The sequence below is a fragment of the Trichinella spiralis genome (assembly GCF_000181795.1).
Source record: "Trichinella spiralis strain ISS 195 chromosome Unknown Scfld2, whole genome shotgun sequence".
NCBI classification, from domain to species: Eukaryota; Metazoa; Nematoda; class Enoplea; order Trichinellida; family Trichinellidae; genus Trichinella; species Trichinella spiralis.
The window spans coordinates 3,762,364-3,782,994 of NW_003526941.1; the positions used below are offsets into that span (position 1 = coordinate 3,762,364).

At 36.9% G+C, this 20,631-nt stretch overlaps 5 protein-coding genes across 5 annotated transcripts; 1 reads left to right on the plus strand and 4 right to left on the minus strand.

Moving 5' to 3' along the window:
- Nucleotides 1-2,957: 2,957 nt before the first annotated feature.
- On the minus strand, nucleotides 2,958-3,503 carry Tsp_03319 (conserved hypothetical protein). Its single transcript, XM_003379615.1, has one exon. The coding sequence runs from the start codon at nucleotides 3,501-3,503 to the stop codon at nucleotides 2,958-2,960; it is 546 nt and encodes a 181-aa protein (XP_003379663.1).
- A 191-nt stretch (nucleotides 3,504-3,694) lies between these two features.
- Nucleotides 3,695-4,736, minus strand: Tsp_03320 (conserved hypothetical protein). The gene is made up of 2 exons (XM_003379616.1): nucleotides 4,580-4,736; nucleotides 3,695-3,924 (listed from the first exon to the last, which is right to left on the minus strand). The coding sequence occupies exons 1-2, from the start codon at nucleotides 4,734-4,736 to the stop codon at nucleotides 3,695-3,697; spliced, it is 387 nt and encodes a 128-aa protein (XP_003379664.1).
- Nucleotides 4,737-6,035: 1,299 nt separating this feature from the next.
- Tsp_03321 (putative protein kinase C, eye isozyme) lies at nucleotides 6,036-6,877 on the minus strand. The gene is made up of 6 exons (XM_003379617.1): nucleotides 6,811-6,877; nucleotides 6,688-6,749; nucleotides 6,525-6,619; nucleotides 6,399-6,467; nucleotides 6,272-6,329; nucleotides 6,036-6,215 (listed from the first exon to the last, which is right to left on the minus strand). The coding sequence occupies exons 1-6, from the start codon at nucleotides 6,875-6,877 to the stop codon at nucleotides 6,036-6,038; spliced, it is 531 nt and encodes a 176-aa protein (XP_003379665.1).
- Nucleotides 6,878-7,325: 448 nt separating this feature from the next.
- Tsp_03322 (hypothetical protein) lies at nucleotides 7,326-9,743 on the minus strand. The gene is made up of 5 exons (XM_003379618.1): nucleotides 9,560-9,743; nucleotides 9,190-9,443; nucleotides 8,369-9,092; nucleotides 7,787-8,210; nucleotides 7,326-7,419 (listed from the first exon to the last, which is right to left on the minus strand). Exons 1-5 carry the CDS (start codon nucleotides 9,741-9,743, stop codon nucleotides 7,326-7,328), a joined length of 1,680 nt encoding a protein of 559 aa, XP_003379666.1.
- A 1,333-nt stretch (nucleotides 9,744-11,076) lies between these two features.
- Nucleotides 11,077-20,175, plus strand: Tsp_03323 (putative integrase core domain protein). The gene is made up of 16 exons (XM_003379619.1): nucleotides 11,077-11,371; nucleotides 11,439-11,512; nucleotides 11,607-11,703; nucleotides 11,774-11,877; nucleotides 12,123-12,318; nucleotides 12,679-12,747; nucleotides 13,062-13,426; nucleotides 13,487-13,584; nucleotides 13,650-13,732; nucleotides 13,933-15,219; nucleotides 15,637-16,335; nucleotides 17,322-17,584; nucleotides 17,723-17,921; nucleotides 17,997-18,233; nucleotides 18,683-18,777; nucleotides 19,462-20,175. The coding sequence occupies exons 1-16, from the start codon at nucleotides 11,077-11,079 to the stop codon at nucleotides 20,173-20,175; spliced, it is 4,875 nt and encodes a 1,624-aa protein (XP_003379667.1).
- Nucleotides 20,176-20,631: the final 456 nt, after the last annotated feature.

The window sequence follows — 20,631 nt, forward strand, 5'->3', positions numbered from 1 at the left end:
TATTCTCTATTTCTCTGGTCTCTTTTTCATACACTTTTTTCCTCTGGTGACACACATCAATCATTTCAGAACAGTTGACAGGTGCTTTTTACTTTTCTTTTCAATTTTGGCGTTAAAAATAAATTGTTGAAAATAATATTAAAAAGAAAAAATACTTTTAAATGCAAATTGAACATAAGCATCAAGATGGGAATGTACTGATTGGAAAATGTGCGCAGCGGAAAAAAACCCCCTAAGCACCGTCCATGATCCAACAATGGTGAAGCTGAAATAAATTATCATCATTTCAACGATGCAAAGCTTGGTCATTGGAAAATTGAAAATTATTGAAAATGACCATCATTTGAAAAAGCGACAACTGTTTTCTCCATCATATATTACATTTATTTATTTATTTATCCGCTAGTTGTTTTGAACTGAATTGTCCAACGACACGTTTAGTTAAATAAACCACGCTTTCAAACAAGCATTAATAATAATAATACTAAGGCACCATTTCTACTATTCAGTTGTAATAATAATAATGAAAAATAATTTAGCACTGTGTAAACATGTCTTATCGTTTGTACAGAAATATCTCTGCTGGTTGAATATGCTCCGCGTGAAAGATGATAATAATCTTAGATTACGCTGTGGTTAAATTCTGCCTGAGATTAAGCGAAACATGTGTTGAGAGTGGTTTATTCAGCGCACAGTGATTTCAAAGCATGACGAAAAAAGCCAAGCAACAGTAAAAATGAAACAGGCGATGGATATGTGCAATTTTTGAAACTTTTTGAAATAATTTTTGTTGTTGTTGTAAAGACATGAGAAAGCACCGTTCATAATTGAACGTTAGAATATGATGAAAATACATTTTTTAATGAAATTTTTAAAATGACATCATCATCATCAAAATGATAACTTCCCATTTATTACAATTTCAATTGTTAACAGCCTTAGTTATTCATAGAATTAATTCAGCTTTTCTTTTGTTATATGCATCATGACCGAGCTATATAGAAATGACGCAACTAATCCAAATGCGTGCTTGATGACATGTTATTTATTGATTTTTTACTAGATTTGCTTAAAGCTTGAAGTTTTACGTCTGCAGTTAATTAGCTAAACTAAATGAATAAATGCAAAGAGGAAAGCATGATTTAAGGGTGAAAAAAACCTTATTAAATATTGTCCACGGGTGAAGCTTTGTAGTATTATTTGAAATAATTTATTAATGCGCATATTTCCTTTTTACACTTTTTCATTTAAATCTTCAAATTGGAAATAGCCTTTTATTCAAGTGATAAAAGGAATATTTTCTGCAAAATAGGAAAAATTTTAAACGTTTGTACTTGAAAGAAAATGCACAATATGCATTGAATTATGAAATTTAATTTTGATTTTGATGGAGAATTGTATTTTATTTCAACCATCAGTTCGTATCGTGCACTGTGAGAAATTTTCATTTGAATACTGAAAGTTTTGCAACTTTGTTTATTGAAAATTTTTACATTCGAGTATAAAGCATGAAAATTACAATCAGCGTTATAAGAATTGTCAATTGGGTTCGTTGAATGGTAAAATGAATAAGCAGGTGGAAGTTGATTTGAAATCATTGAACCGAAAAATTGTTCACAACAAGTGGGAAATTGTAAAATTCATAAAAATGTACACATATGTTGTGAATTTTCAAATTGTGCTTTTTATCATTGTTTCAAATTTTTGAAAGGAAAAAATAATAATACACAAACACTGTTGTTCAACGAATTATGCAACTATGCATGCAATAGAGAAAGAACTGTGATGGAAAAAGTAAATGATACTTCTTCAAATTGAAACTTATCATGCGGAATTTTTTCACATGCAAGTTATCGAAGAATGTTATAGAATGCAATTTTTTCGTTTCTTTTTCTTTTTTTTTCGAACATTTCTCTTATCGCGTGATGATTGTGAATTTTGATAAGTTCTATTCTGTTGTGTTGAGCTGAACTGAATTTTCTTCAACTGTTATATGATGAAAAAGATACAAAACCCTCGCCAATGCGTCATCATTGTTCATACGAATTTGTTTCTTGTACAATTTCCTAACATTTCGATGTGTTGTAAAGAATTTTCAACAAGAGGCAAAAAATACACTAAAACTGTTAGCTCGAAGCTTTTTTACAATTTTTAGAATCCCATTCAATTTATACATACATACAAATAGCTCTAGCGTAATGTAAAATATATTTAAATGTATCTGCTGTATTGTCGTGTTGATTGGTGCCTATTCACAATTTGATAGATATCCAGTCGAATTTAAATAAGCTGAGTGAAATTTTCAATTCTAGAATTCAATTTTATTACATTGTGCAAACGTTGTTTCGCATTTCAACGTGCATTTTGCATTCAGCTATTCTTTTTCTGCTAACGAACCAACCGGACAACGCCCTAAGTTCACTTATCGTCTGAGCTGATTTTATAATCCTTTGCATGGTGAAAAAAAACAAGAAAGAAAGCAATTTTTCCATTATTGCCTTGGAACATTTTTTCTGAATGTTTCCAACTCAGCTAAGTTTAGAATTTACTAGCTTTTTTTTATTACAACTTAGCTAGCTGAGATAAGCAGTTTTTTCTTTTTTTATTTTCTGATAAGAAACGTCAGTTGTTCGGTTTTTAATTGCTTTTTTAGTTGAAAAAGGTATTCAAAAAAACAAGTATAATTTGAAGCAAAGCCCTTTATTTATTCATTCATTCATTCATTGTTTTTGAACCAATCATCATACCAATCAAAATCAGTTTTTCCAAAAGAGAAAAAAGCAAAGCAGCAGCATCATTCTAAAATCTAATGGCAAAAACGACCCAAGAAATATATAAGATTGATTTGAAAAAGAAAGAAGCGTCGTTAATAATCAGCATCGGGAAGATTTTTGCAAAGCAGAAAAGCATCATCAAAATTTTCCAAAACAACAATGATTGTTGTTGTTGTTGTTGCTTCACCAGCGTGAACCATTGATCGAGTAGATGAAATTGAAACAAGCCAACGGTTCCCCAGTATCACTGTTGTTGATTTCAACCAGCGTACGGTAATTGCCACGCAACGAATTCGGATTGAATGTCTCTGGACTGTCCAACAGATATGTTTCGGTGTGGTTGTGTCGGCCAATTTCAATCGGACAGCCGAACATCTCTTCGGTCAGCAGACAAGCATCTATGCGATAATAATCGCAAGAACCGAACTGCAGCATGCAGGGGACGCGAACCCAGATGGTTTTGGTCACTTGCTTCTCCACACGCACATGAGCGTCTACTTGGCTTGGTATTTTGTCCATTATTTCGAGGTCGATGTGCATTTGCAGTACGTCGGGAAATACCAGAGGCATAGGACCCAGTCGGAACGAATACAAGCGTATAATACGATTCTCGTTGCCACAATCGTATGCGTGGGATGAAGTCGACAACGCCGGCTTGTTGTCAAAGCCCATGACCATCATCAACACCAAACTGCCGAACAGCATCAACGCAAGGCACTTGGACGACATTTTTCAGCAACACTGCAAAAGAAGAGGAAACATTATTAATTCATTTGATCGCAAACAAACAAACATGCATATATATATATATATATATATATATATATATGTAGTTTGTTGGAAATGGGAGATGAAGGAAGAGAGAAAGAAAAGAACTAATAATATCATCCGAGTCAGAGCAAAGTTGAGGGGCAAGAATTCTACAAGCTAGCTAGCTGGCTAGCTAGCGAAGTCAGTTTTCCATGGACCACAGTTCTTTGCGGAAAACGGCGTCCAAACTGAGCGTTCAGTGTTCTGCAACGGCTTGATATTGTAGAGATTTTGGCGATTGCAGCGCCGTTCAAAAACGCTGGTTGGTTACTGGCGACGATTCCTATGGCCGATTGGTGGTTCACTACGGCTAACCAGAATTGTTTTTGGACCGCTAACGCTAAACTGAACTAAACTAACGCCACATCATGGCAAAATGTATCCCGAAATATGCAAACAACACTGATCCGAACTCTAGCATATATGTAGTATAGAAAATTTTGGAAGATGACAAATAACTTTCATCACAATTTGCAAAACCAAATCATCTCACAAATCTTCTACTAACACCTAACCACCTCTACACATACATATAAAACAAAATTTAATAACAATACCAATCTCAATTGATAATTTGTATTAATAATTGATCTTCACCCAGTGATAAATCAACACGAAAAGTTTTCGTATTTATAACAAACAACACATTTTAACAAATTGATCTTACAATTTTATAAATTTAAATGTAAAAAAAATTCAGTTATCGTTTTATTGTAATAACTATTGAGTGTTGAATATTCGGAATCTTATTTTGGTTGCTTGGTAAGAATTTGCAAAAAACAAAACCTACAACAACAAAAATGCAAATCCTGAAAAAGTATTTATTTTCGTTGACATTGTATTTTGTATGTGTGTGTGTGTGTGTGCTTTTACTTTTGTTTTACTGTTCACACTTCTTTTGTTGAAATTTTGAAATTATTTATTTTCCATAATTTGCTTTCTTCAAGTTGATGGACAACTTTGCAAGCATATTTTTTCAAATAATCTTTTCAAACCTTTGATGAAAATTTCTTTCATCATCATAAACAGGAGATACGCCCTATAATTTCTCACGAACCAACCATCCGTACGAACGACACATGACTGCGCTTTCTTTTTTTGTTTAATCTCAGCCGAATTTATAAAAACGTCTAATTTTAACAACACTTGCATTCATTTATTTTATCTTTTGTTCAGCTTTGACATGCTGCACATGTTATATATATATCATATCTCATATATGCTTTTTGTTCACATTTTCAGGGTGTGTCCAAGCAAGCATATCTTTTCAGCAAAAATGTCAATTAATTGATAGCTTTGCATTTTGCAAGCTCGTTTTTCATTTGACAAACAAAAATTTCCCAAACCTTTTCTGACAAAATGTAACTCTGGCACATTTCCGTTCATTTCACTAACGCTAAGCATTGTTGTTATCAGCATTTTTAATCTTTTTCTTATTTCTGCGCTTGAATGTGTTTTTATTTTTCACATAACAGTAATTTTTTTTCGATCTGACTTTACATTTGAGCAAATGGTGAATTGCTTTTAAGTTTTAATTTCTTCGACTATGCAGATGAACACTTGCTTTACTATTTTGTACTAGGTTGAATAAAAGAAACTTAGCCAATTACATTTTTAAAAATAAAATTTGCATAAATGTTGAGCTTATATTGATAAAACAGCACAACTGGTTCATTGTTAGAATTGAGCACGTTTGCGCGTAGTTGTGGACACGTTTTGGCTCGTCTTAAGCCGCCGAAGAAGTATTTTCGGTGAAATTTTGAGCTATGCAAAAAAATAATAATGAAATTGATAAAATTTTGTTATTGTTTTTTTTTTGTAATAAAGGCGTTGTTGTTTTTAATTGCAGAGAATTGCTGTTTGTGTGAAAAAAAATAATAATTCGTGTTGGAAAGAATTAAAGAAGAAAATTAGAATAATGAATACGACGGACAGTTTAATCGGCTTCTGTTGAACGTGTATCAAGCCGGGCCGTTGTCTAGATGCCGAGCAGGCAAGCAAGCACAAGCAAACAAGAAAAGCAAAACAATCTCAACAATATCGCCTACAGCGTATTGCACAAATTTTCAGGGTAAGTTTTTATTTCAACTGTTAGCTGATCACTGTTGCACAGGGGTATTTTTTTTCCCTTTCTTTCTTTCTGTAGTCAGCAGTGCAACATTCAAATTTCTCTTGTCACTTTCGCATCAGCATCAGATAATGCATGAGATAGAAATTTCCATTTTCCACCATCACCCGATTGAATTTGTTATTTCAAGTGATACGTATGTTCACCATTCTTGTTTAGTCTGCTTTTCAATTCAAAATCAACGTAAAGCTCAATTTCATCGTCACTTTAAATTAACTTTTATTAATTCTTCTTCAAATCATTTTGGTACGGTTCTTAGCAAAATAATCATCACAATGCAATTAACAATTTTCGGCCATGTATAAAAAATTTTTTTTGAAAATTCACAAAAAAATCGGACCTACACGATGACAGCCATGGTTGTTGTTGTTGTTGTTGTTGTGTTGGGGCTTTTTCGAGCAATCAATTGATCCATAATAGGTCAACATGTTCACCTTATCTACAGCTAGATGCTTTTGGCGTCCATAATGCGGTGATAACAAATAATACCAGCCTTCAATTTGCTGAAATGAAAAAGAAATTTGAACAAAAATTTTTTTGCACAAGCAGGTTGATATACCTTTGTTTGCAGTATACTTCTCACGCTGAATGCCATGCATCCTAATAAGCCTCCTTTTCTGTAAAATGCAATTTATATAGTTGCATGAAAAAATATTTTATAAAAACAACAGAAAAAATAATAATACTGTGTATTGCAATCTCGATTCCAGACAGAGATGAGTAACCGTTTTCGACTGTCTTCGGGCAAAAGTTCACTAAAAAGTATATGGATGCATTTTGCTATTTTTAATATTCATCTCATAATAACTTACAATGTGACATTTTGATTGAAAACCGGGCTATTGCTTCCTGGCACAATTTCAGATTTATACTGTGTACGTTTCTCTTCGTCTGGCATCAGTGATAGCTGAAATGAGAAGATTTTCTATTATCAATTTAACAACAACAACAAGTATTTCACGATCACAAGCTTACCCTGATATAAGCATTGCAACTTGTCGAACCGGGAGGAGGCTGCAAATTTCTTGCTTCATCGGCTAAACAGAATTATATATATTTTTTAATTTTCTTTATTTTGGTTTTCAAATTTCAACTCACCACATATAGTAAGTAAGCTTCTGTTCAAAATAACCGAAACGTAAAGTTCGCCTAAAAAGGTGTACATTTTAATTTAATAAAAAATGAAAGCAGTTTTTTCTTTTTAAAATATAATTTTCATAATTTTTCATGAAATTGGGTGATTAAACTTTTGAACAAACAAAAAATTCATATCCGGTGAAATAAGTATGAATCTCGAATGAAAAATATTTATCCAAAATTAGAAATTTAAAAATTTTCTGTTTTCAATAATTAAGGCTTCATGTTCGCAGATGGTCAAGCAGTTGTGCAATAATAATAATAATAATAATAATAATAATAATAATAATAATAATAATAATAATAACTGTGTAACAATTATCGTACAAAGGTGAAACTGGGGTGAAGAAAGTTGTCTGTCTACTGGTCACCTGTTGACCACCTGTCGAGAAAGCACGTGGCTAAAGACCGAATAATTGCACTTCGACAGCTGCATCATTTATTTGTATTTGTCGTTCCTTTGCCTTCGGTTCGGTTCACTTTTCATCTGACCGGTGCAGACGTAATTTTTTTGTAAGCTCCAAGCTCCAACCGACTGCGCTAATTGAACGTTTAGCCGGGAACAAGTTGCTTATTTAATTTTTATTTTATATAATACATTGCATAGCTGCAGATGTTTTTTTTCTTCATCATTTTCAGACATCTTCATTCGTTAATAATTAATAATTCGTTAATAAGGCAAAATGCACGGGGGAAAATGAAAAAAATTTTCTCTTGTGATGGAAAACAATTTCGATCAAATATTATTGATTTTCTTTGTCGACCTTGAATATGTCATAATGACCGTATAAATTAGATATTGTCAAGTACAATTTTGCGGGAAATTAAATTTTCAATTTTGAAATAAAAGAAGAAAGAAGAACAAGTCAATTTTTTTTGTACATGTAAATTTGCTTACCGTCACCATTATTATTATTATTATTATTATTGATCGAACGTGGTGGATAAAATTGAATCTCGGTCAAATGATATATATATATATATATTTGGCTTTTTTCGTTTCATCCGTCCTTGGCTAATATGACAAACAGTTGGCGTCACTTTCAACTTAGAGCAATGGCCGGAAAAGCGTTTAAGGAAACAGTGTTTTGACATGGCCGGCTGAATTGAATTATAATCAGGTTTCTTCAGTTTTTCATTTTTCATCATTGATGTGCACGCTTGATTGGATCCATTTTCAAATGTTGAAGTATCAAATGAAGCGGAGCAGGTGCTTCGATGCAAAGTTGAAGAATCTGAGGAAACTGTATCCAAAAATGGCGTGCCTGTCTGCCTGTTTGCTTGAATGATCCGATCAACATGTGGTGCATGTGTGTGTACTTTGGATTTGTCATTTTGTGCCGTCTTATTTTGTGGAACAACTGTTCATTCAGGAGGAAAAGAAGGTAAAAATGATAGATAGCGTCCATTTGGTTCTCTTTTCAATATTGACAACAAGCAACAACAATCAAACAAGCAAGCAAGCAAGCAAGAATAATAAGAGGGCAAAAATTAAAGTATAATAAATAAAATTGCATACCTTTAATGCCGAAAGCTTTCAAACCGGAGACAATTCTTTTCATTTGCGCTTTTTGTTCACACGTTGATGATTGTAGTGATGGTGAATTTGTACCACTAGAACGAGATCCAGTGATCGCACTGTCGGTTGTTGTGCTTGTAGTGGTAGTAGTAGTAGTACTGGTAGCTGTTGATGTTGTGGTCGGTTCCTCTTCAGCAATTGGACCAACACGACGTACTGTAGCAAAGCCGAACTTTGGGTCAGTGCGTGGTCTGGCTGCGACATAGGGGTTAGTTTTGGGAAATTTGTTCGGACTTGGATAATAAGACAACGTTGCGTCACTGCTCGAAGAATAAGTCGAACTGGACGACAACGGTGGTCCAAAATCGTCGCGGAAACTGCCCAACGGACGCCTGGACGAATGTGGAAGTGTTTGATAAGTGCGGGCTATGGTCGGCTGACATTGGGCAGAAGTGCGATCCAGTGGACGTCGTCTGGACTGGCCAGCGCCCATCTTGTTAGCACAGTTCAACTGAGATTCAGTTGAAGACCTCAACGGAACTGGTCTGACGGCGGCGGCTGACCACGCGGACGAAGAGCAGGCGGTATTTGAGGACAGCGACGAAGACGACGACGACGGTAATTCCACTATTGAAACGGTACGTCTCATAATAATAGATATGCATAAATTGTCATACCAGTACCCATCGACCACAAACGGCGGAGCAATTTTTGGAAAAGTGAACTGTAGCAAAATGAAATTGAAATTGATATAAACAATAAGTAAAATCGCCTGGTTGTATGCGAAGCAAGGCAAGTTAAATTATTAAATTGATTGAAACGAACAGAAATGAAAATTTCTCCTTATCCACACCACAGTCACTGGCGCACTGCGTCGGCGCACATCTGTCGTCGTGCTGTTCAAGCCAACTGTTCTTTATTGTCTCAATGGCCAAAGTGCCCCGAATGACAGAAAGGCGACGAATCAAGATTTGCTGATTTGTCAGTGTTGTTGTTTTATTGGCTGGCTGGCTGGCTGTTGGACTGTACTGTGGAGAATATACAGCAGTGTAAAGTTGGTCACGAGAGATATTTTCTAATAAGCGAAAAAATGGGCAAAGGTGAAATAGATAAATAAATAAATATAATAAAGCTAACTAACTAGCTGAAAAAACCGATGAACTCTTTTCACTGGTCGGTCGTTCAACTGACCCTGGTGCCAATTTTTCGATTCGAATGACCGCCAAACACCTGCCTGCCAATCAGCTAACGCCTGACCCAGTTGGATCGGCTTTAATCTTCTCAAATCAAGTAATAAGAATAAAAAGCGGCTCGTTTTCAACTGATGAAATTGAGCTGACCGACCACTTCCGTTCGCAAACAATACTTTTCCCATCATAATTGCAGAAAAACAATTTTCCCCTTCTTTTTTGTTTTCATTATTTTTCTTGATAATTTTTGTCTTTTAAAAATTTATTTTCAATTCGTCTGTCCATTTGGAACAAGTGAACAAAAGAGCAACGCAAATCAGCAGGGGATTGATTCGGTTCGCAATTTCAGTTACAACTGTGTACAGTTTATTGCCAAAATCGATCTTGAACTCCATTTTCGTCCTTGACGTTAATGTTCAAAATTTGGATATTTTTCAAAATTGACTTTTAATTATAAAAAAAAAAAGAAAATTTTTATAACCTGAACAAATTTTCATTCTCATGGCAATTTTCGTGCTTGTCGCACGCACATTTCTCGACATTTGTTCTAGAAAATGCAATTGACTACAATCACCAAAAAAAACACTTATCCGCTTCATTTCCTGCTTACAGTAACTGTAATTGTTTTTTCTTTTGTTTGCATTGTTGGTTAATGTTTTTTTTGAAAAAGGACAATGAGAAAGATAATATCAATTTTTTTTAAAGTAGCCGGAAATTGTTCATTACGCTACGCTACACTTCGGGCTTTTAGTTGTAATTTGTGCATTATTGCACTGTTTTTTAGAAAAAATTACGTAAAACATTCACTTCATTGATCCCGTAATGCGTAACCTTTGTCCTATTGATTTTTGTTTACGGCAGTAGTTTTTCGAGATATTCAAAAAATTATCTTGTGTTGTGTGTAAAAAATTTTATTCCAAATTATTATTTTTTGATTAATTTCATACATGCGTAACAAAAGTGAAAATTTTTCATCGTTTAAAATTTTTTCACGATGCATACTATCCGTTTGGTTGTTTATAATTTACAGTATGAACATTGTGAATTTCTAGTTCGACTATTGCAAATGATACTTCCCTTTTATAAAATGTTAAATATTAAATTAAGAATTATTTTTAATTTTTTGTGCCATTAGCAAAACTGTATATTTGTTTATGATGTCAGAGAAAAAATTGATAGAATCATTTTTTAATTAAAAGATTATAAAAACTGAATAGTTATGAAAATTATTTTGAGAAATATTAAAATTATACGTTTTAGTAGCTATTGTTTGTTAAATTTGAAATTTAATTAAAAAAAGTTTCTATTATTTATGACGGTAATATCAACTGTTGACGTACCAGTCGCATCAATTTACATTACTTTTTACTGTTTGCCCTTGCATTCTTTTTGTACTGTATTTTTGGAGATCATCTTTGATGCACGTCTGTTGGTTTTTGTAAATGCTTTTTCCATTCTGGTTAATCGTCACGTTTGAAATTTTCTAAATTCCATCCCTGCTGATTTTCAGCGTTTTCAATGGAAGGAGAGGTAAGCGCTTACTTCAGTGAAGAGTTGGTCGCCGTTTTGCCAGAGCAGTTGAAAGCGAACTTGCGTTCTGTTGTGTCGAAAATCAAAGCCGACGCAATCACCGATGCCAAAAAACAATACGGTTTGAAATTTTCTAATTCTCAATTATTGGTATTATTTTTCATTGCTATTTCAACAGAATGGACATTTGTTGGAGGCAATTGCAAAGAAGTTCAAAAGTTGAAAACTTTGTTGGATGAAAGTTTGGCCAATGTCGCTCGATTAGAATCCGAAAAGAACGGATGTAGTTTTATATTTAATTTTATTATAAATTATTTGTATGAATATGAATTTGAATGTTTTCAATTCAGTTATCAAGCAGTGGCAAAAATTTGACTCCTGCCAAAAATTGGAAGAGAAGTTAGCAGCTGTAACTGAGCGATTTGTACGTATTTTTTGGAATTTTGAATTCTGTTTTTTTCGTTCCTTCTTTTTTGGATCAAACTTTTATTTCATTGCGTGGAAATTGAAATTTTCAGGAACAAGAAAGGGTGCAGGCTAACAATTTGGAGAAAGCCAATGCAGAGCTCATCGAGTTGATAGATGATAAAGAAATGAAAATTGAAGAATTGGAAAGTAGCTTTGGTTTTTTTGTTCTAAATTTTGTTTTATACGATTTGTGTTCAAATGTTGAAATAATTAATAGATGAAGTTGCTGCGTTGGCCAAAAGTTGCGACGAACAATTTGGAATTAATGTTGGTTTGAGAAAAATGAATGATGATTCGAGTCTGAAAATACAGATATTAGAGGTTTTTTTTAATTTAATGCTTATGTGAAATCTTCACGTGTATTGATATTGGTAAATTGAATTCAAAATTGACAGAACAAAGAGAAATTGATGGAAGATCAGATTGCTGAAATGATGGTGCGGAATGAAAAGCCAATTGTGGAACTTCGCAAAACATTTCACGATCATCTTACAGCTTCTGTATTGTTTGCTTTTTTGTTTTTATTTTTCTTTTTTGTCGCTGATCTACTACTTAACATTTTCTAGGCGAAAAAGGAATACGAACTGAGGGAAATGTTAGCATCGACGGAAAATATGGTCGCACATTTGAAAGCGGTATGCATGCGATACGAAGAAGAGCGAAAGATTCTCCAAGAAGGAAAAGACGATATTGCTATTCAGTTGAGCCGAGTATGTTTGGATATTTTATTTAAATTTTGTACGATGTTTTCACTCACTGGTGGTAAATTGTTTAGGAGCGTGCACAAGCGGAGTCTTTAAAAAATGCAATGACTGAGCTTGAAGAAAAATTTCAACAAACAAATGTAAGTGTGCACAGTCGCATCAGTTTATTTCCTTTTGATCACAATCAATCAATCGGTGTGTTCAGTTCGATTTGTATTCACTTTTTTTGTATTTTATTCTTCGTTTACGTGTACATTTGTTGGTGTATATTTATTTCTATAGGAATCTTTGGCAAAATACGAAACAGTTGCAGGATCACTGTCCGATGAAGTGGAACACTTAACATTCCAGTATAGCCAAAGTACTACACGCTGCTTTGTTCGTTCTGATTGCTTTTATTGTTTATTTTCTATTTAAGAAGTAGAAGAAAAAAATTCACAAATCAAAACGCTGCAGCAGGAGCATGAGAAACAAGATCAGCTCAACGGTAAGCAGTTAGCGTTGTTTGGCTGAATGTGTGTGTGTGTGAATGTGAAATTCAAAATTTTGAGGAAAATAAATATTTTTTGCACAATAAATAAATTGAAATATTTTAAGTAAATTTTTTGTAAACATGTTTTATTATTAAATGAAAAATTATGCAAAAGTCTGTTCGATGAACTTGCTTCTTTACGGTTACTGTATTTTGTAGAGAATGAAATTCAGGCACTGAAGGCGGAACTGAACGGCATGAGTATAAAGATGATCGATTTGAATTTTTTTTTCTGTGATATTTTTACAATTTGTTTCGCCGATTAACAGGGCAAAAAGCTAAGATGCGTGACAGTCGAAGTGGTCAAATGTGTGGCGTTGGTTTGGCGCAGCAAAAGTCATATTTATTAGACGGGCTCGGCAATGGGGTGGAGAGTTATGAAAATGAAAAATTGAATGATTTGCTGTACACTTTGGCCCAGGAACAGAAGACAATGGTTTCGACGTGGAAGCAGTGGAAAGATGAAGCGAAAAAATTGCGCTCAGATATGGAGACGATTTCGAAAGAGAAAAATTGTTTAATTAAAGAGAATCGGCAGTTGGTCGAAAACAATCTGCTTTATATTCAAAAGCTGAATGATATGGTAAGAAAGCTTGACGAAAACGGTCTTCTCACGGAACAGCTCAACGATGAGGTTGGTTATTTTAAGATATGTATATATGCATTTTTTTTGTTTTTGATTTCATTTTCTTAGGTGAAATTGTTGCTTGAGAAAGCAAGACGAGAGGTAGATATGATGCGCGAAAATCAGCATCGGCTGAGAAGATTACACAGTGAAGATGAATTTTCAGAGTATGATGATGTTGTTAAAATTGTTCAAAAAACAAAAATACACTTCTGGGTTATTATTGCTTTAGCTCAGAGGAACGTTTGAGTGGAATTGGTGAATTATTCGAGAGGGAAATGGAAGATAGAATTGACGAAGTCAAAATTGCCAACAGTGCTCCTCTTCCTCCTCCTTCTTCTTCTTCTTCTTCTTCACAATTGCTACAAGTTGCTAACAGTGCTGCATTCACGAATGTCCCAGACAACTCGACCAATGTGCGTAGTGGGATTGTCGTTGACGAAGATTCTTCACCTGGTAAAATTAGAATACAGAAAAAAACAACAGTTCAGATTTTTTTTGACAATTTTTTGCAGTAGTGATGCTGACGAACGAGACCAAGGGTAAATCAGAAAGTGGTAAAGAATCGCTTGGATTGTTGTTGAATCGACTGCGTGAAGAAAATTTTGCGTTGTTGGCGCGAAATTCTGAGCTGGAAACACTGTTGAAGCACGAAGAGGAGCGTTTTCAACTTTTGAACATCAACTTGGAAGCGGAGAAGGCGGCCTTTGCCAACAAGCAGCAGGATTGTCAGAAAATGATAATCACTTTGGCGGAGCAGAATAAGCTGATCGAAGAGATGAAGTGGAAGCTGAATTGTGTCGGAAATACGTCCGCATTGGAGGCGGATTTGAGAGATACCCACAAGTGGATGAGCGAAATGATGTCGAGTGTGAAGCAGGCGTTGGGAAAGTTCGAAATGGCGAACATTGCCGACAATTTGGGCAATTTGCAGAAGAAAATGGAAGCTGAATTGCAAAAAGTGGTCGACAAAGCAGTGCTGCCCGTGAAAGAGGAGAACAGAGCGTTGATCGAGGCGAGAATGAAGATGGTGCAATTTTTGGACAAGGTGACCAAATTGCACAGCAGTGTTCGGGAAAGTTTTGAAAAAGACTGTGCGTCGGTTGAAGCTCGCCTGCATGCCTGCTTGGCGGAGAAGGACAAACTGCAGCAGGATATGGAACGTTGCACAAAGGAGAAAGAGATGTTGAATTGTCGGACGATTCGAGCCGAAGAGGAGTTGGAAGTGTTGCGCATGCGGTTCGACGTGTTCGGGGGTGGGGTCGATTCGCGTTGGTTTGAGGCAGTTTTCAGGAACAAGCATTTGGCGAATGCGAACGGGCCAACCAGTCGTGGAAATGACCACCAAGAAGTGCTGTTGTCGGTGGACGAATTGCAACGGTACAAAACGCTCTGCGAACAACTGCACCAGACGATCATCCAGCCAAGCGTGACTGATTCCCAACGCCAGTGTGAACGTTCAATCGACGAAGAATTGAACCGTTGGCGTAGTGAAGTGGACGATTTGAATGAAAAGCTTCGGTCGATGAAAAGCAAAATCGAAAATTTGGTTGGATCTGTACAAGAACGGGATGTTCGAATTTGTGAACTGCAATTGCGGCTCGATGCGTGTTTGTCAGAAAAGGACAATTGCATGATGCAGTTGGAAAAGTGGCAGGCGGAAGCGGCGGCTTTGTCCGTGGAAAATGGACAATGGAAACAAGAGTTGGACAATTTGAAATTGTGCATGGAAAATGTTTCATCCGAATGCTTGGCTAGCGTGAAAACGGACACGGAAACACTTTTTGAAAAAATTCGAGAAAGTTTGCCCATTGGCGAAGATGAACAACGTCAAGAAGAAAAAAAGCACAACAAGCAAAAGGGAAAATGGAAGCAGCAGCAGCAAGTGGTGGAATTAGAAAGAGAAGAAGAAGAATACGTCGTTGACAGTGATGTTGAGAATGACCATCGTGACAATAGGAATGATTACGACGATGATAATGACGAAATGACGGGGGATATTATGAATATTGACGTGAATGATGATTTGAATGGTGATAATAATGAAAACGACGACGACGATGACTTGGATGCGGATATTGACGTTGACGAGGATGGGGACGAGGACGATGACGACGATGATGATGGATTCGATGATGAAGACGATGAATTGGACGATATGGTGAGATATATGGATGACAATGGTCGAAAGTGGTACGAGCAGCAGATTTACATGAAAGAGTTGCACGTTCGGTTGGCAAATACTGAACGGGCGTTGCAAGAAGCTTCTCAGACGTTGTTGGCCGTGCAGAACGGCACCGACGTGCTGGCAGAGGTGGAACGTGCCGAAGTGGAGACGCCGGAATTGTTGCAAAATTTGCGCTGGGAACGGCAAAAGTTGGAAGAGAAATTGGCCGTTGCCGAAGAAGAAGCGCTGCGCTATAGGACCAAAGCGCAGCTTTTCGAAGACAGTCTGCGCAACGTGACCGAAGCTTTGGAAGAGCGGGAACAGCAGAACGCTTTGGTCGACGCTTTGCGCCAGGAACGCAGCGAGCTGATGTTCCGTTTGAATGTTCTCAAAGAATACGAAGAGGAGAACGCTTTGCTCAAAGACGAGCTGCACAATTTGCAACTGGTCGTTGCCCAAGGGCCCGACGCTTTTCGGTCCGTCTCGGTCGATTTCCAGGAACGGTTGGCCAACTACAAGCGCAGATGCATCGCCAACGAAAAACGTCTGTCGTCGGTCGAACAGCAGCTCGCCGAACTGAAAAGCCGAGCTTCAACTTTGCTGGCTGTACTGGACCAGTCGAGCCCCGTTGACCAGCGACGATCGGTCGATTCACCAACCCAACCCGGCGAAGATTCAATTCAAAATGGGCGTGGCTCCACACTCGCCACTCCAGCTCGGCAGCCCTCACCCCCAACCCACCACCTCAATCGTGAGTGTTGTATCTTTCTTTTTTTTATTTTATTCAATATTTTTTTATTGCACTGTGTTCTGTACATTTGGTTTGCTTTCATTCACAACGTGCTTGGCTTTTTTTTCTTTTTTCTTTTCTTTTCTTTTGTTCTTTTGTTTCTCCTCCATTCTTACTTATATTATTATCGGGGAAAAATTATTTGAGATAAAACATTTTTGTTTTTCTGTACAAGTGTTCAATGAATTTTTTTCTCGTTTATTTATTAGCTTGACCAAAATGCTAAAGAAGAATGCCAGGTATTATTTTTTTTCTTACACGTTATAGTAAGAAACCGTAGCCACTAAGTGACCGTATCTCATCGAAAGTGATATTATTTTCCGTTGTTCCATGTTCAACTTGCAACTTTTCATCTATTTCTTCATTACCACTATTGACAGTGCATTGCTTTTCACGTACGTACGTATTTGTGTATGTATGCCCGACAATTCTATGCATCCGATTGTTAATTATAAAAATTTCTTCTTTTTTTTCCACGCTTAGAATGTTTGTTTGACGTGTAGATATTATAGTTGGTAAACAGTTGAGATGTGCTTTTCAGCGTAGGGAAAATTTCAAACAACGGTTACTATCTCGAAAAATGAGGTCACCAGCGATATTTAGCCATTTAACTTGATTATTAAATGACGTCACGTTGTTTACTGTGGTCGTGAGCTTCACACTTAGCTTCGTCATCAAAACACGATTCGTCTCCGCTGCCCTTGACCGTGCGTGCGCTCGCCTCTGCGACGTTGTTTTCTTTGAATTTTTTATCTTGGTTTTTTGTTTTTGTTTTTTGAATCAGCAGTGCAGTGTTTTCTTCGAATTGAGCAAACTGAAACGACAGTCGACGACTCAGTCACGCGCGCTGACTTTGTGACTTTTCGGCGTTGGGTTAATTTTCAAAATTATGCATGAAAAATTGATTTTTGTTTTTTAATTATTAAAATAAAATTTTACAAATACAGTAGGCGATAGCGAGACCGGATCGGCGTCGGTTTCGTCGACGAACAACAACGCCCCGGCGACCGCCACCGCCTCGTCGTTGCAGGATGTGATTGTCGGCAGTTCGGACGTGCGTGTAAGCAGCAGTCGTGGCAGTTTGCAAAGTGCCGAAACGCTGGCTGGTTTGGCGAAGAAGAAACTGACTACAGGCAGGCGTCGTCATGCTGCTGCGATGGAAATGGCTCCGACGGCTAAACGCATTTGCTGCAGAGAATCTCTGGTTCAAGTGGGCGTTTGATTTTCCCTTAATTTTGTACATGGCTAAACATATATGTATATATATAGTTCGAATGCGATCCATTGATTATTAAATTTTTCTAGTTTGTTTTGTTTTTTTAATTTTACATTTCGTGTGAATTTTCAGGATCCGCAAGTGGTCGGCTCTAGTAGCGTTGATCAGCAGCATCATCGTCATTCAACGGGCGAGCTGGTGTTGACTACGTTTGCGGAAGGCGAGCCGGAAAGTACAGAATTGAACGTCAGCTATTTGGAAGAGACCACCGAAGGCGATGATGATGAGGCACTTTCGCTGGTTTGGCCGGAGGATATTGACGCGGCATTCGGTAAGTGGAAGCTGTTGTTCGTCGTGTGTTGTCGAGATGGTTTTTTAAACATTTTTTTTATTATTGTCATTGTAGACGACTATGAACCGACGACCGTGGACGCGAATGGGCGTGGTGATCAGCCGCAGCCTTCTGGCCAGGCTGTTGAATGTGGCGATGAAACGGAACCGGTACTCGGGTTTGACACAGTGGAAGAAGGTTCTTCTTCACTGTGTTGGTCAAGTGTTTCAGCTTCGGCGGCTAGCACTAGTTTTGCGTTGCCTGGTTACAACATTCAGTCGTCGTCTGCTGCTGTGGGCAGTGGCGAAAGAAGTTCGTCTCGGAATAGAAGAAATTGGGCTTTGGAAGCAGCCAAGCGACTCAAGAAACGATCTATTATGATATTTATGCGATGATATTTTTCAGTTGGCATTGTTTCAAAATTTCAGCTCAACGCAAGCAAGCAGCATTTATTATTATTAATTATTATTATTCTTATTATGCGCACACGGAACACGCCATCGATGCACACACGCACACATTAGAAAAGTTGTATAATAAAGTATTTTTACAGTTGTGTTAAATTGTCTGCTATCGTTTTGTTTAATGGTATATCCATGTGATACATTTACCGTTGTTGTTGTTGTTGTTGTAATTTTGATCTTTTTTTCCCAACGCTACTAAACTAGCATCAAATGATGATAATTTTTGTTCAGGCGTCTTTTGATTGCGAGTGAAAATGGTAATTCATTGTCCAGAAGGGAATAGTTTTTCCATTGCAGAAATTCGAGCTCAGTTGAAGTTGGGTCGTCGATCAGTATGGCTACAGTCGTGTTGTGCAAAGCACGACTTTAGAATGCGGGATGTTTTATTACCGGTATTGATGGGAATAATCAACAAGTGCGTTATGGACAATCAAATTACGTATATATATATATATGTTACGCTTAATGTTGAAAATTGCCTATTATTGATAATAGGTAACCGTTTTGAGCTGCTGATGATATATTGGGAAACCTATCTGGTGAAGTTGTTTGCCACACTGAACACAATGATTTCTGCAGTTTTTTTGCAAACTGTGCAACGACCCTGCGTACTTGGCTGCAGGAAATGTCCACGTGAGCTTCGCAAACTGTTTGGCAAATGGCTACGCGCAAATATCATTACGTTTAGGCCTTAAGATCTGTAGCGGTCTTGCTCGCAGGAGATGAGCTGCAATATCCCTTCTAAATGCCAAATGTGTCATTGCTGATCTGTCAGCATTATGAAGTTCACAAGGAAGTCGCCAAGCAGCTATCACTGTTAGTTGACACTTCTTAGAACAGTTTTCTTCAATCGTTACAAATAGAAATAGAAATAGACGCTTTATCAATGATGCTCATCAAAAGATTGGTTATGGTGGAGAAAAAATAACATTTTGAGAAGCACAGAATAAATGGGTGAGCGTCACACAAGAAGCTTGCCATTTGTTTCTCACGTTTTGTGAAGAATGCCATAAGAAGAGGGCCAGAAAGCTTCCAAAAAGCTTAGTTGTTAAGCCACTGGTTAGTACAAATTTGAGGTCATGAGCCCAGGTGGACTTAATAAATTTCCAAACCATGCCGATGGTGATTTTAAGTATATCATGACATATTTGAATCACTTTAAGAAGTTCCGCATTTTGAGTCCGCTAATGTCAAAACGGACGGAAAAAGTGGCCTCGAAGCTACTCGAAATCTTTTTAACGTTCGGCGCTCCCAGCATTCTGCAATTCGACAACAATCGGGAATTTTCATATGCCATAATTGCGGAACTCAAAACATGTTGGCCAGAGCTGAAGCTTGTTACGGGTAGACCCAGGCATCCTCAGAGCCAAGGTGCGGTTGAGCGCCTAAACGGCGTTGTGCAAGAAGACAAACTGGCAATATGGATGCGAGAAAATGGATGCAAAAGATGGTCAATGGGACTGAAATTTGTTCAATGGCAAATAAATGTTAGCATTCATGAAACAACAGGACAAAGTCCATTCAAGGTGACATTTGGAGAGGAGCCACGAATTGGACTGGAGTCTTACGTCCTGCCAAAATCACTAGTTGATGCAGCGAAAACAGAAGAAGAAATCGAAGAATTTTTGACATCTCATGAAGCCAATGATGAAGATAGCTTGAACAGAGATGGAAAAAACTATGAAGAAAATGAAAGCAATATTATGAAACATTTTTCTGAGACTTTTATAAAAGCACGAAAAGAAGCAGCTTCATGGCAGACTAGAGCAGCAGCAAAAATGACACGATGATCTAAGAAAATATTAATACCGCTCCAAATCGGTCAGAATTGTACGCTGAGAGTGCCAGACGTGGATCGTGGACCCGCGGATCCCAAAAACTTCTTAGTAGTTGTCATGGCAGAATGTGAAGGATTGTACACTGTTGGTTGCAGAGAAAGAAAATTGGCATTTAACTATACAGCTGCAGATTTACAAGTGATATCAGAAAATTTACTATCAATTGATGAAGCACCTGACGCCAAAATGCCTCTTAGAACTGCAGTAACCAAAGCTACGGGCGGCCAAGGATATGTTAAGTGCATGTGTCTATCCGGCTGCCCATCTGGTCGATGCAGTTGCAGCAGAAAAAGAGTACTATGCAATTCTCGTTGTCACCCCGGGAAGTCATGCAATAATATATAAACCTCGTGCGATACATTTGTTTCTGATAATAAATACAAATATCATTAATAAAAGCATTTCAAC

Coding starts and splice junctions, on each gene's coding strand:
- Tsp_03319 (XM_003379615.1), bottom strand. CDS start 3,503: ATGTCGTCCAAGTGCCTTGCGTTGATGCTGTTCGGCAGTTTGGTGTTG.
- Tsp_03320 (XM_003379616.1), bottom strand. CDS start 4,736: ATGCAAGTGTTGTTAAAATTAGACGTTTTTATAAATTCGGCTGAGATT. Junction 3,925..4,579: donor GAAAGAAATTTTCATCAAAG/GTTTGAAAAGAT, acceptor AGTTCAGTTTAG/CGTTAGCGGTCCAAAAACAA.
- Tsp_03322 (XM_003379618.1), bottom strand. CDS start 9,743: ATGGGAAAAGTATTGTTTGCGAACGGAAGTGGTCGGTCAGCTCAATTT. Junction 9,093..9,189: donor AGAAATTTTCATTTCTGTTC/GTTTCAATCAAT, acceptor ATTTTGCTACAG/TTCACTTTTCCAAAAATTGC. Junction 8,211..8,368: donor GAAAGCTTTCGGCATTAAAG/GTATGCAATTTT, acceptor CTGAATGAACAG/TTGTTCCACAAAATAAGACG.
- Tsp_03323 (XM_003379619.1), top strand. CDS start 11,077: ATGGAAGGAGAGGTAAGCGCTTACTTCAGTGAAGAGTTGGTCGCCGTT. Junction 13,733..13,932: donor CGAAGTCAAAATTGCCAACA/GTGCTCCTCTTC, acceptor AATTTTTTGCAG/TAGTGATGCTGACGAACGAG. Junction 18,778..19,461: donor TGCGGGATGTTTTATTACCG/GTATTGATGGGA, acceptor TACAAATTTGAG/GTCATGAGCCCAGGTGGACT.
- Tsp_03321 (XM_003379617.1), bottom strand. CDS start 6,877: ATGTACACCTTTTTAGGCGAACTTTACGTTTCGGTTATTTTGAACAGA. Junction 6,750..6,810: donor AAGCTTACTTACTATATGTG/GTGAGTTGAAAT, acceptor AATTCTGTTTAG/CCGATGAAGCAAGAAATTTG. Junction 6,216..6,271: donor GAAGTATACTGCAAACAAAG/GTATATCAACCT, acceptor TTTTCATTTCAG/CAAATTGAAGGCTGGTATTA.